This window comes from Mauremys reevesii, linkage group 1 (genome assembly GCF_016161935.1).
Source record: "Mauremys reevesii isolate NIE-2019 linkage group 1, ASM1616193v1, whole genome shotgun sequence".
NCBI lineage: Eukaryota > Metazoa > Chordata > Testudines > Geoemydidae > Mauremys > Mauremys reevesii.
The window spans coordinates 180,420,691-180,435,573 of NC_052623.1; the positions used below are offsets into that span (position 1 = coordinate 180,420,691).

Consider the following 14,883-nt stretch of genomic DNA (forward strand, 5'->3'; position numbering starts at 1 on the left):
CCATGTATTTTATTTTTAAGCGTGCGTTGGAAGGGGGGGAACGGGGTGAACGGGGTATGTAACTGCAGAGGATAGTCAACATTAGCTGGGTAAAGAAACGGAGCCAGGTTCAGCTTCTCTGTAAACAAACTTAATAGTCACAGGTTACCCTGTCACCTGAGGAACCTAGCTTTCAAAGCCTCCCAGATGCACAGCGCTTCCCGCTGGGCTCTTCTAATCGCACGGGTGTCTGGCTGGGCGTAATCAGCAGCCAGGCTATTTGCCTCAACCTCCCATCCCGCCATAAAGGTCTCCCCCTTGCTCTCACAGAGATTGTGGAGCACACAGCAAGCTGCAATAACAATGGGGATATTGGTTTCGCTGAGATCTGAGCGAGTCAGTAAGCTTCTCCATCTCCCCTTGAGATGTCCAAAAGCACACTCCACCACCATTCTGCACTTGCTCAGCCGGTAGTTGAAGAGTTCTTTGTCACTGTCCAGGGCACCTGTATAGGGCTTCATGAGCCAGGGCATTAGCGGGTAAGCTGGGTCCCCGAGGATCACTATAGGCATCTCCACATCCCCAACAGTTATTTTGTGGTCCAGGAAGAAAATACCTTCCTGCAGGCGTGTAAACAGACCAGAGTTCCTGAAAACATGCACATCATGAACCCTGCCCGGCCATCCGACGTTGATGTTGGTAAAACGTCCCCTATGGTCCACCAGTGCTTGCAGCACCATTGAAAAGTAGCCCTTTCGGTTAATATACTGGCTGGCCTGGTGGTCCGGTCCCAGGATAGGGATGTGAGTTCCATCTATGGCCCCACCGCAGTTTGGGAATCCCATCGCGGCGAAGCCATCTATGATGACCTGAACGTTTCCCAGGATCACTACCTTTGAGAGCAGTAGCTCGACGATTGCGTTGGCTACTTGCATCACAGCAACCCCCACGGTAGATTTGCCCACGCCAAAGTGGTTCGCTACTGACCGGTAGCTGTCTGGCATTGCAAGTTTCCAGAGGGCTATTGCCACTCGCTTCTGCACAGTCAGGGCTGCTCGCATGCGGGTGTCCTTGCGCTTCAGGGCAGGGGACAGCAACTCACACAGTTCAAGGAAAGTTCCCTTATGCATCCTAAAGTTTCGCAGCCACTGTGATTCATCCCAGACCTGCAGCACTATGCGGTCCCACCAGTCCGTGCTTGTTTCCCGGGCCCAGAATCGCCGTTCCACAGCATGAACATGACCCATTGCCACCATGATCTCCACGGCGCGGGGTACCGTGCTGTGTGAGAGGTCTGTGCCACTCTCTGACTTCATGTCCTCACCGCGCTGCCGTAACCTCCTCGCCCGATTTCTCAGCATCTGACTGTTGAAGAGGTAGACGATAAGGTGCGAGGAGTTGACAATGGCCATAACTGCAGCGATGATCGCAGCGGGCTCCATGTTCGCAGTGCTGTGGCGTCTGCGCTGTCACTCACCAGAAAAGTGCGCGAACTGATTGCCCGCCGGCGGGAGTGACGGTTGAATGACGACAGTTACCCAAAACCACCCTCGACACATTTTTTCCCCCAGCAGGCATTGGGGGCTCTACCCAGAATTCCAATGGGCAGCGGGGATTGCAGGAACTGTGGGATAGCTGCCCACAGTGCACCGCTTCCAATGTTGACGCTTGCCCCGTTAGTGTGGACTCACAAAGTCAAATTACTGTCCTTAGTGTGGATACACACGTTCGACTTTGTAATATCGGTTCCACAAATTCGATTTAAGTAGAATCGAACTACTCTGGTAGTGCAGACATACCCTTAGTCTATAAGGTGCCACAGGACTCTTTGCTGCTTTTACAATTCTTTTAAAGCTACCCTACAGAGTTCTTACTCCAACACACATCTGTAATACCCTTGAATGACTAAAGTTGAAAACTTCATGTATTAGTGGAATAACAGTTGTCATTGCTTCATGAAAAAATAAGGGAAACAATAGTGCTTTTGTCCTTTATTAGGAAAAGTTCAACTTTTACAATACTTTTCCTATACCTTTTTAGAAGGATTTCTTCCTCCAAATATGTTAAGATTAACTGCAATGTCAGGATACTTTACACATACTACATTTCAAAAATAATAGTCATGAATCTTGTGAATCCATTTTTGTAAAGTGCAAAAATGAGAGAGATGCTCACTCTCAAATAAAAAGAACAAATAAAAGTGCAATTAAAAAAAACTGTGAACTCAGTCACACAGTATTAGTGCCTTTTTTTCTTGATTTTACACTTACGGTATTTTTGGCCATGTTCTCTTTGTTTTTTTCTGTCATTTTCTATGCTACTGTCACTATCACTAGTTTGCTGCTCTCTTTTTCTTTTACAAGCATTTTCATTAGCCAGGTATGATTCACAGTCGCTCAGCTGTGGAGGAACCCAATCAAAAGAGCTTTGCCCAGCTTTAAAATCCTCAACAGGATTCATATAGGGTGGCATGGGAAAAACTGAAGATGGTGGTGGAGTCATCTGATAGTAAGGAAGCTGCTGTTCCATTGGACTGTAAACAGCATACTGCTGGGTTAAAAAATGGCTCATCTGAAAAAACAAAAACTCAGTTATTAGGACTGTCAAACAACTACAAAAATCACAATTAATTGAGAGATTAAAAAATAGTTACAATTAATCACAGTTTTAATTGCACTGTTAAACAACAGAATACCAATTTAAATTTATTATAAATATTTTGGATATTTTTCTACATTTTCAAATATTTTTATTTCAATTACTACACAGAATACGAAGTGTACAGTGTTCATGTTATATTATTTTTTATTACAAATATTTGCACTGTAAAAAAGGTTAAAATAGACCATGCTTCAACTTGTGGATCGCAGTAAGAGGCATACTAACGTTTAGCATACCTGGCACATAAATACCTTGCAACACTGGCTATAACAATGCCATGTGAATGCCTGGTCTCACTTTTAGGTGACATTGTAAATAAGAAGTGGGCAGCATTATCTCCCATAAATGTAAACAAACTTTTTTGTCTTAGCGACTGGCTGAACAAGAAGTAGGACTGAGTGGACTTGTTTCACCTTACTTTGGTTTTGAGTGCAGTTATGTAAAAAAAATTCTACATTTGTAAGTTGCACTTTCATGATAAAGAGAGTACACTATAGTACATGTATGAGGTGAACTGAAAAATACAATTTCTTTTGTTTCTTTCTTACAGTGCAAATTTTGTAATAAAAAATAATAATATAAAGTGAGCACCATACCCTTTGTATTCTGTGTTGTAATTGAAATCAATATATTTGAAAATGTGGAAAAATATCCAAAAATATTTATAATAAATTTAAATTGGTATTCTATGGTTTAACAGTATGATTAAAACTATGATTAATCGTGACTATTTTTAATCTAGTTAATTTGTTTTGTGTTAATCGCTTGAGTTAACTGCGATAAATTGATAGTCCTACATATTAGACTATGTTCCAACAAGACAAATCTTAATTTTTCATGCACCACTGCATCTATAATGAAAATGTTAGCACCATTTTACAACTATAAGTTATTACCCTTATATAACGCTTTTCCATCTTCAAAGAGCTACAAAAATATTAAGTAATTCTATACCTTTGTAATATCTCCATTTTACAGACAGGAAAATTAAAGCAAATGTTAGACTCAATGCGTCAGATTCTCTACTCTCGATAAGCAGGAACAGGGATGACAATACAAATTATAAATGTGTGTGTGTGCATGCATATTCTGGGGGAAAGGGCTTGGAGCAGAAAAGCAGGTTTATGTCATCTTTGTGCCTTCCCAAATTCTAACTTTGGCCTTTGACTAAGTTAGGGCATCTCCAACGTATCTCCAGTTTACGCCTGGGGCCGTTGTGGCAGCTGGACTGCAGCGATGTTTCAGCCACGCTCTCCTAGCTATAGGATCATAAAATATCAAGGTTGGAAGGGACCTCAGAAGGTCATCTAGTCCAACCCCCTGCTCAGAGCAGGACCAACCTCAGACAGATTTTTGCCCCAGATCCCTAAATGGCCCCTTCAAGGACTGAACTCACAAGCCTGGGTTTAGCAGGCCAATGCTCAAACCACTGAGCTATCCCTCCCCAATACTTTCAGCCTACCTCCTGTCTCATCTAGAGAAGCACTAGAAGTATTCCCTAGTTTAGCAGATCTACTGTCTTTAACATTGGCAGCCTAATTGGACCACAGGGCAACGCAGAATCCAGCCCACAATGTTTGCTGCCTAAAGTTGAGCACTACAATCTATATCCAGGCACCAAAATAAGCAACCTTATTTTTCAGAAGAATTTGAGGGAGCCAATGTCAGAATAGGATTAAAATTTTGGACTGGTAGCCAGGCACTCAAATACTGATCAGGCTTCCATATTAATGTATTGCACAAGCACCATGTCAGAAAACAACATATCCGATTTTTATACTCCCTGGTATGCTAAGAATTTGTAACTACTATACAGACATACCTCTGTTATTTGGACATGGTAACTAGGAATTCAGATAATATACTCTTTAATACATGAATTATGTTGTCTTTCATTTCACACAAGTCATTTTGCTTTAATGGAAGGAACAACTATTAACCAGATTTGTAACATTTATGCAAACTTACCATCTTTTGAAAGACTGAATATTCCTGAGGTAAACTATTGTTCATTGGAAAAGGAGTAATGGGAAATGGAGGACTGCCATAAGGCTCTTGATTCCTGTGAAAACAAGCATAAATATGTGAAGATGACTCTTGTCAAAGATTCCCTTTTTTAAAAAAATCAATTATTTGAATTTTGGGGATATCACATGCAGCCGACTGGATGGATGATATGTTAAAAGCTGAATAAACTTCTGTTTTAAGAGCTGAAGCGCCATGACAAAATTGTGTCAACTAAAGGAACTAGAAGAGAGGATTCAGCAAAGGCCTGTTCCTGAAGGCCTGTTCCCAAAGTCAACTGAAGTCCATGGAAAGACTTACACAGACTCTAAATGACATTGTATCAAGCCCTGAGAGCTTAATTTCCCTTAATAGTTCTGCCAGAGTTTTAAACAAACGTGTTGAAGATCTAGGCTGGGTTTTCAGAGGTAAGCTCCATTATGATGATTTATGCTTTTGTATTCTTATGTCATTTGTACATGCATACAAACTTGGAGTTTTAAAATTATTCCATTATCACTGACTGTTTTTTTTCTAAAACATGTAGTTCTAGAGGGTTTTTTGTGAAAAAAAAATGCTCTGAAATAATTTTACAACATTTATACTGTCTTGTGGCGGAAACGAGGCATGTAAAATTCATTCTGTCTGGTCATTCTGGATTGACATAGTATCCATTCTAATCACCCAAATGTTTAAAATAATAGGATTCAGGCCCAACCACACTGGTCTAAAAAACAAGCTTGCTGACCTGTGACTAGGCAGAGGTAACATGGTCCCCAACAGCTTGACCAGCTAGCAGGGATGGAGTCAGAATACACTACAACTGTTTGTATACTTGGTATGTACACACTGATCTCAGACTTTAGTATGGGTTACAACTTTTAAAATAAAAGATGTTTCACACCAAAAGACCCCCACCCCCAATATAATACAGTAGAACCTGAGAGTTAACAAACACCTCGGAATGGAGGCTGTTTGTAATTTTGATATGTTCGTAACTCAGAACAAAATATTATGGTTCTTTCAAAAGTTTACAACTAAACATTGACTTAATACAATTTTGAAACTTTACTATGCAGAAAAAAAATGGCGCTTTCCCTTTTTTTTAGTAGTTTACATTTAACACAGTACAGTACTGTACTGTATTTTTTTTTTGTCTCTGCTGCTGCCTGATTGTGTATTTCCAGTTCCAAATGAGGTCTGTGGTTGACTGGGCAGTTCGTAACTCTGGTATTTGTAACTTTGAGGTTCTGCTGTAGAACCATTCAGGGTTTGGCAAATAATCAGAGACACTGAGAATTCCACGTACCATCAAACTCAGGCACAGCAACATAAACTGTATGTGTGGGGCCAAAAATAATATACCATGACCATCATTTTACAGGGTGAAATTTAGTATATTAGGCATTTGTTTCCTTGAAATACTTGTAAAAGGATCCTTGTATTAAAGTGTCTCTTGCTTTACTTCTATGAAGGCCTAATGCTGTTTCCACATACCACAATGTAAATAGGCTTGGGCCTGCAGTACTTTAAAAAGACATGTGAGGTTTTTTTTGGTGAAAGCTATTTCAACTCCTTTTTCTCCTCACCCATTGATTGCATTATCTCATTAGGCAGATTTCAATTAAGTGTTAAATTAAATTTAAATTAAAATAATGTAATATCTTGAACACCTTGCAATATTTTCACAAATGTTCTCCATTACCTATACGTTGGTGAATACATGTCAATCCAGTTCTCAAAACCTTGGCTAGGGCTGTTTAACTCTGGTGAGTGGGAACTCCCTGCAAACAAAATAAAAATGGTAACATTTATTCTGTTTTACATGAAGACTATTACCTTAACTTGTTAAAAATAAAGAAACTGTCCTAAATCAGTTGGGGGAGACACAAAGCTGGGTTGTTTTTTTTTAATAGCAAAGCACTTGTAGAGTAAAACACCATTCTACAGCAGATTAAAATTCCAGAGCCTGATTGTGACCACATGAAAACATTTGCTGAACGTTCATGTGGCCCCACTTATTACAGTGGAGTTACTTCTGATTTAACATTGGTGTAACTGAAAGCAGAACCTGGCCCACTTTGTTGTAGAAGGTATTTCCTTAACTCATGGGTAAGTTTTTCAAAAGTGGCTAAGAGAATCAGGAGCCTAAGTCCCTTTTCAAAAGAGACGTAGGCACTCAGAAGCTTAAATCTCATTGAAAATCAATGGGACTTAAGCTCCTAAAACACTCATGCTACCCTATGCCAACAGAAAATGCTACCCTATGCCAACAGAACAGACTAGAAATCCTATAACTTATATTTAGTACACAACACAAATTACCATAGTATATTTACATAATCCCACAATGTTTAAATAATATTAAGGATTCAATTTAAAGGGACAGACTTTCAACAATTAAAAATCATATTTTCTTCTCTTCACTTTTTGTAAATACACTTAGTAGCTTGAAAATTAGATTTCTCTAACTAATATTTCGCTTTCTTTTTTGCCAATTGTTTATTTTCTCTTTCCTGTGCTCTTTCTGGGGCTAAAAAAAAATATTTTTGTTTAATTTACAGTAAACTTCACCACAGCTTTCAGAGTCTGGACACTGTGTTCTTAAAGTGGACTGTGTTGGTTGTTTCTTTTTGGTGACTCACTCAGAAGATGACTCAGTGACAGATTTTGAGTTTTCTAGAAAGACATATAGCTTATGGGGGACATTCTCTGAGACAAATTTTAATGGACTGATTAATTTTGGAAATAAACTGTTGGAAAGTGTTCATCTTTAAAAAAGTACAATCTGAAATGCCATTCTTAACTCATCATTGGGATAGTTCTCTGACTGAGACTCAGGGGACATGGAGACCAAATCCTGATCTCACTGAAGTCAATGGCAAACTTCATTGGGACCAATCCAAGTACCCATGCACTGATGAAAAAATATGGGAAGAGGATAGGAAGGAGAAATCACACCCAGTACAGTACTTCAGCATATTTTTGTTGTTGTTTAGTCTGGCAGGCCATTATTGAGATATAAAGATAATTAATAATACATTATAATTGTATATCACATATATAAATGGTTATATTTTACTGTGATATTAAAGGAAAATTATCATTTTCTATTTTTGAAAGCACTTACCTATGTATCTTAGTGCATTCTCTCTTCAGATTATTAAATTTCACCATTTGAATGTCAAGTTTATTTTCTACCATTTATGACAGACTGACTTTCCATTCACAGTGAATTGTATCCGACAGAATTAAGTAATAAATGATTTTACTGTGTACAATACCTTTAGATTTTAGATTCTGTATGAATAAATGGCTAGCAGAGACTCCATCTACATTAGCAAACTTTATCACTGTAACACACCAATGGTAAGGAACGGTGTAGGCTGTAGTGTCAACAGGATGCCCAGGTTAATACTGCAATGTTTGGGTTGCAAACACCGCAGGGAAATTCTTATTTGTTTTGTAATTGTTTGAAGTGAAGTTATTTTCATATATGTTAGTGGAATCTACTAGTCACAAGTCTACAAAAGTTTGGGTTTTATTTTCTTAAATTGGGTTAAAATTTTAATTCTGTGTTTGACAGTACCCTTTTAACCACATTATTTTATATTTTTTTTAAAATAAAACCAAGCACATGCTAGCAGTCCACACATCTCTTTTCTAACTCAGAAAAAAACTTGGCAAGCAAACATGTGATAAAATACTCTACTGTAAACATTCTCAGCCAAGTTCTACTTTCAGTTACACTGGTATAAATTCAGAGTGACTCTACTGTCTCCAAATTTACATTGGTGTGATCAGAATTTTTTGCCATCTTGTTGTCCTCACTGTATTCTCTCTGATATCTTACAAGTTATGTTCTGAATCCCCTGGCCTTCCTTTCTTATTAAACTTAAAAACACAAATATTTGATCTTGCTATATGAATATGGACAAAGTATTTCTTCTTAAGAGAACAGATTGTGCTTTGCTCACTTGTGACCCACCTTTCAAAAAGACTACAGTCAATCAAGAATTTGCATGTCACACAACTGCTAAATCCTTTCTACGACAGAGCAGAGCCAGAATTTCACATTGAAGGAAAACTAAAGTTGTTAATTCAATAGTTTTGGAATTACTAAACCTACCAAATCGATACTGTACTTTAATTGGTCTTCCATATAAACGGATTCCATTCAGCAAAGCTATAGCATAAGGCACTGATTCTGTGTGCTTAAAGCAGACAAATCCAAAAGACTTGGGTTTTCCTTCTTTGTCCTTACATATGGTCACATTGGTTAATGGTCCAGCCTGCAAGAAACTTAAATTATTTTCTCATAAATCCTTAGTAGAGAATAGCTTTTCATTTTGTTTTGAATGTTTATTTCACTCATGAATATTTAGTAATGGTCAGACCTACGCAAAATGCAAGCATGTGATATTTAAGATTCCCTACATCATTTTGACTATGCACGTCATTCTTTACTGACTGAATCCATATAGCTCCAGACCTGGGGCTCTTGCAAGTAAAGGTCAGCTGTGCATGTGTTTGAAGGTAACAAAACATCTAATTCAGTGGTCCCCAACGTGGTGCCCGCGGGCACCATGGCGCTCACCAGGGCATTTATGTGTGCCCGCCTAGTGCCCAACAGGGGAGAGAAGCCGCGACCCCGTACCTGACGAGGACAGAGAACTCAGGCTGCAAGCGCGGTGTTCTCTGTTCCCAGCAGGCGCGGGGCCAGCCTAGTGCCCAGCAGGGGAGACAAGCTGCGGCCCTGTGCCTGACAGGGACAGAGAACTCCGGGGCTGCAGGCTGTGGGCGCCGGTGTTCTCTGTCCTCGCAGCCTCTCTCTGGCTTCTCTCTTCTCTCTGGATTCATATATTATGTTATATTAAATATGATTTTTTTGTATTATTTAATGTACAAATACAAAATAAGCCTTGAAAAACTGTTGGCGCCCGCCACACTCTTCTGAAAACATGAATGTGCTACTGGCCACAAAAAGGTTGGGGACCATTGATCTAATTGATGTGTGGTTATCATTGGTCCTGATCACCCCACTCACAGTTTCTCTCTTTATCTTTTTAAATTATACATTATTTGTGGCAGAAACTGTCTTATGTCTGAACACCAGGTAGCACAATCCTGATAGGAACCTTTGGTTGCCGCTAGTGCAATTCAAATCGTGAGTAATACCAGCTACATATAACTAGGTCTCCATCTATGTTGCAGCTTGCATAAGTTCAGGTAACAAGTAGCATTATTTAGTTTTGATCAGCTACTTAAAAAAAAACTGTGGTAGGAATAGCAAACTTGGGTAGGTGGTGCCACTGTTATCTGTAACTGAAACAATACAAAAAACCAATCAATCAGTTTTCACTCAAACATTGCCCACCTGTCATCACAAATATGTAACAAAGAAAAATAAGGGGCACTGACAACCATTAGGGATAAACTGTAGCTTATATTAAGCACTAGGCCCACATGTCTCCACAGAGACGGGATCCATCTCTGCACCACTTGAACCATTTCAGTACTGGGTAAGCATTTTTGTAGAAGAACCAAGTTCAAAGTGATCATGCTTCAAGAAATGCTGATTCCTGAATTTCAAATAGATAGTAGTTTTCATAATACAGCATCCAAGACCATCAGCCTTCAGTACAAAAGAGAAGAATGAACTAGTATTTTAGTCACTGAATCAGCATTTCCTCCTGAGATATGCTCCACTTCTAAAATGTCCATTTGGCAGAGTGAGAGGAAATGGCAATAGGAGCCCTCCTACCACAGGCCAGGAATGCTTAAGAGTGGTCATACTACAGTTGGCTCATTTGTAGGGGGGACACGTATGTCACCCCATTGCTGTCTTGGATTGGTCAAATTGCTGTTCAGTTCACTAGGTGGGGTCATGAAGCAACTAACTAGATGACCAAATTACTGTTGTACGGCTACTGGACTTTTGGTCTTAAATGAGTGGCTTACTTGCTGGAAGTACTGATGATGAAATGAAGTTTCAGGTAAGAGCCAAAAAACCCCTCAAAAATCATGTACTACTTGAGGCCAGGTAGCATTCTATGTGCCTGGCTTTTCAGCAATTGTAAACCTGCTCTTCCTGCACAAACTGCCAGAGGCTCATATTTTCAAGTATATGCACAGGCTAAATGGAGAACACTAGAGCACAAAGAAAAATGAAATCAATCCTAGCTTTTCTGTATTTCTACTTAATGTAATACTCAGCATTTTAGATGATCATTAGCAAAAAGCAAAATCAGAATTTGTCTGTCTAGGGAATTGATCCTTTTGATTCATGGTGCTGAGCTGACAGTCATGTTATCCACTCCATATTATCACGCTTACGACATTAAGAATCCTCATTAAGGACATTAGGGATTCTTGATTAATGTAATCTGATTGCAATGCACTGTTGCCAGCTATCTATGAATTGGGACTAGATTAAATAAAATGACTGCACACGCTTCTTCTGAAAATAAAGTTTAAAAATGATTTTTTTCAGAAAAAAATGGAGAACACGAAAGATGAAGGTAAATATGAAGGAACAAAAGTAATGTACCATTTTTTTTTCTAATTCTATTGCTGCAGAATGATGATCGAGATAGGCAGAAGATTCAGCCCAGGCTATCCTGTGCAGGGAGTCTTCAGAAAGGTGATCTTGCATCATCAAGGAAGGCACATTTCAAAGTAATGGCAACTCAGCCACCAACTTTTTCAACTCTGCTTTATTTTTTCCGGAGTTGTTTGAATCTCGAAGCAATTTTTTTTTCCTAATCTGAAAGTTTCCTACAAGTATCCAGTCTGCTGCTCAGGATTTGTCTAATGCAGATTATCTGGTTCTTCAAGAACTAGTAGTAACAAACCATGTGCTCTGATGATCAATCTTTTATACGTAGATCTTCCTGTTTATAAATAAAAAATAATTTTGTGCTGAGCAAAGTTACATAAATTAATAGTTATAAAAATGAAAAGAGAATAAATTGTATAACTGTTTTTTTCTACATAATTTGGTAAGAGAAAACACTATGATACAGGAAAACAGGTTTGGGAACTAAAGCCTTAGGAGTGTTTTTGGACTACGAGGTGCTACCATACTGAATTCTACAGTTTCCATGAGACAGGGGAGGACAGCATGGCAGTGGAACACATCCAGCCACAATAAAAATAAGAGTAAAGGAGCATGTGTGGGGGAAGAGAGAAGGAGAATAAGGAAGAAGAAAAGACCTGCTTGAACTCTTGAGGACGTGTATGATGGAAGCTATGGCTAAATAGGTATACATTGTTAGCCAGGATCAGATGACCAGGGTAGGTCATACACAAGATTCATTTCTGGGTGAAGAACTTCATGTTGGGAGTGCCATCCTATTTTTATCCCACTGGGAGAGCATGATGGACTGTCTCACTAGGTATCATGAGTAGTACAACATGGCTTAAATGTAGGGAGCAACAACAGAATGGCTGCTAAGGGGAGATGAGATGGATGCTTTTTTTCATCTCCATCTCTGGAAAAACCTAATTAAAGGATTATGAAGTAGCAGAGACTGTTTATTATCAGTGAGGGGAACCCTGATGCCAGTGAATTTCTGATGTGAACACTATACACATGCGCACACATGTGCGTGCGCTCACACACAGAGATAGCACAGAAACTGATCCCTACCTCAACATTTAAAAGGTAACTGGCAGGGATTTAGTGCATTTGCATACACAAGCACCAAAAACATTTTAGAGAGAAAAATTTAGACAACTTGCTTTTCACTGTGAATGGATCACATGCCTCTCCTCCCTATACTAGTTCCTGCAGACCAGGGTAGCCTAAGTGTGTCCAAGGACCCAGAAGCAACCAAAGGACTATTGTTACCAGCTCCTAAAAATTCAGTGTGTCTTGCAATAGTAGTTCTTCTTAATGCCCCAGTTTCTGAAGTCAGGTGATTACACGAGAATCTTAGCTTTCTCGTAACCTTTTGTGGCTTTGTGCCTTTCTAACCTTTTCTGGTACAGAGAAATGCTGGGAAATGATTCAAAACTCAGAAAGCAAATAAAAAAACCAAAAAGTTTATTACAGTCCCATGATTTGGGGGCCAGATTTACAATTTTTGAATGTTGGAGGCTGAGAATACCAGAATAGACAATGGGACAGTGTGGCCACCCTCCTCATGGACACGAGGCAGAGAGCGAAGCGAGCCAGCACCCTCAGCCCCAGTTTGGGGGCTAGGACAGGAGGGGAGTGACTTTGTCAACCTGCTCCGCTGGATGCAGGTGGGAGCCCTGCAACACCGGACAACACAGGAGCAGCTCTGGTGCTGACTGTAGCCCCCGCCAGGCCCCATCACAGAGACACCCCAACCGGCCCCACCCAGGGGCCTTCCATGCCACCAGCCCCCTCCCACCTCCCAGGGTAGGGCCTTCCAGCAGCCTCGCTCCCACCAGGCCCCGCCCCCACATTCCAAAGGCCCCGCCCCCGGGCCCCGCCCCCACCTTCCACCTGCCTGGCTCCTACCAAGTCCCCCCCATTGACCCCGCCCCCACCAGCCCACCCCATGCCAGGCCCCGCCCCCGGCCGGCACCTGCAGGAAGAGCTCGTAGAGAATCTCCTCCCGCACGCGGCTCTCCAGGTTCCCCACGAACAGGGTCCGGTCCGGCTCCCCCGCCCGCCCCGGCGCGGACATGGCGGCCCAGCAGGGCGTCAGTCAGTCAGCGCCAGCGCTCCATCAGCGCCGGCACGGGGCGGGGGGAAGGGGGAGTGAACACGCACGACCGTCCGTAAAGCATCAGCCACCCGCCTCAGGAGCGCGACAGGCAGGCGGGGGTGCTTTACCGGGGTTGCTAGGAGACGAGTTCCGCGCCCTGTGGCATCCAGACGGTTGCGTTTTCGGGCTCGGTCTCCTAGCAACCCTCGTGCGGGCAGCGCGCGAGGGGGCGGAGCTTCGCTCTTTCTAACCCCGCCTCCTGATGGGAACGGGAACCACCCTCGCAGCCTCTTTCCCCCCCACCCCGCCCGCCTGTCGCACGTACAACGGCTCCCGGCCCCGCCCAGCGCAGGGACGTGTGACGTCACCGGGCCGGCGGCGACACCGCCCCCAGGGGCTGCGCGCGGTAGCTGGGTGCAGAACGTGGCGCGCGGCCCCCGCTGGCCGTGACGGGGCGGGCAGCGCCCGTGCCAAGGCCCCGGAACCTGGCGTGGGCGGGGAGCAGCGCTGCGGCCCGGGCCCAGGGTGGCCAGCCAGAGTCCCGCCAGGATTGTGCTGGGGGCTCCAGGAAGGAGCGATTGTGTTGTGTGTCACAGCCCCGGAATGCGGGCACCCAAAACCGGCAGCCCGAGCCCCCGCTCCTCGTCCTGCTGCCGCAGTGGCACCTGCGGGGAAATCGCAGGCTTAGCTTCACTAGACAAAGCAAGTGGTGCCCAGGGACTTGTTACTTCTGAATACACTTGTCATCAGGTGGCATTAGTTGTCTTTTACTTGGTGGCCTTGGTACTGCAGCCTTGTGCAAACCATGCTTCCAGTGGGGCCCCTCAGGGTGTAAGCACCCCCTGAAAATGGGGGAAAAAAAAAAGAAGTCAGTTTGTGCTCCACTTGCCATCAACTGGCTCAAATAGATACTACAGTTGTTGACTAGGGTTGGTCATTGCAAATATTGAGAGGAGCCCCATTCTTCCAGTCCTTACTAATGAAATTATATTAATGATCTCAGTCAGCAACATAATAAGAAAGCATTATAATACAATTCTAAAGAAGAAAGCTGTTTGATGTGAGATTTCTGTGTTTAATTACATTTGAAATATTGCACGTGGTACCTAGTAAGAGTCATGAGAGCAGTGGTATAACTGAAGTTGGCATGATGGTTCCATTCAAACCGTCTATTTCAGGATATACATATAGTACTTAAATAAATATGTACGTTTACCTTTATGTTGCTTCAGTGTTGTTTAACAAAATAGCATATTTACTGAAATGATCTAAGTGATAAAAAAATCTTACTCTGATAGTCTTATAAGTACTTATGCTTTGCCCTGTTTATTAGTTGTTAAAATACCCAAATATGCAGTGGTGCTGAGAAGCAGGGGGTTCGGTTTAGCTTGGAAGATGTACTAGTGTTTTTCACTGATGCCTAGTTTATATGCTTGTGCAGTAGCTTGAGTCTTCTTGACGGTCTTGTTCGAAGTACTTTGAAAGTCAATGTGAGTTTGTGACAGAATGTACCTCTGTATTCACACCCTACATGCTTTTGTAATCATCTTTGTACAAA

At 41.8% G+C, this 14,883-nt stretch overlaps 1 protein-coding gene across 2 annotated transcripts; it reads right to left on the reverse strand.

The window, feature by feature from the left end:
* Positions 1-1,957: 1,957 nt before the first annotated feature.
* RBM11 (RNA binding motif protein 11) lies at positions 1,958-13,531 on the reverse strand. 2 transcript variants are annotated; one of them, XM_039508286.1, is made up of 5 exons: positions 13,203-13,531; positions 8,774-8,936; positions 6,350-6,428; positions 4,609-4,702; positions 1,958-2,550 (listed from the first exon to the last, which is right to left on the reverse strand). In XM_039508286.1, exons 1-5 carry the CDS (start codon positions 13,302-13,304, stop codon positions 2,218-2,220), a joined length of 771 nt encoding a protein of 256 aa, XP_039364220.1. In that variant the 5' UTR covers positions 13,305-13,531; the 3' UTR covers positions 1,958-2,217. The 2 variants fall into 2 exon arrangements, with proteins under 2 accessions (XP_039364220.1, XP_039364142.1); XM_039508208.1 differs by lacking the exon at positions 13,203-13,531 and adding an exon at positions 11,195-11,336.
* Positions 13,532-14,883: the final 1,352 nt, after the last annotated feature.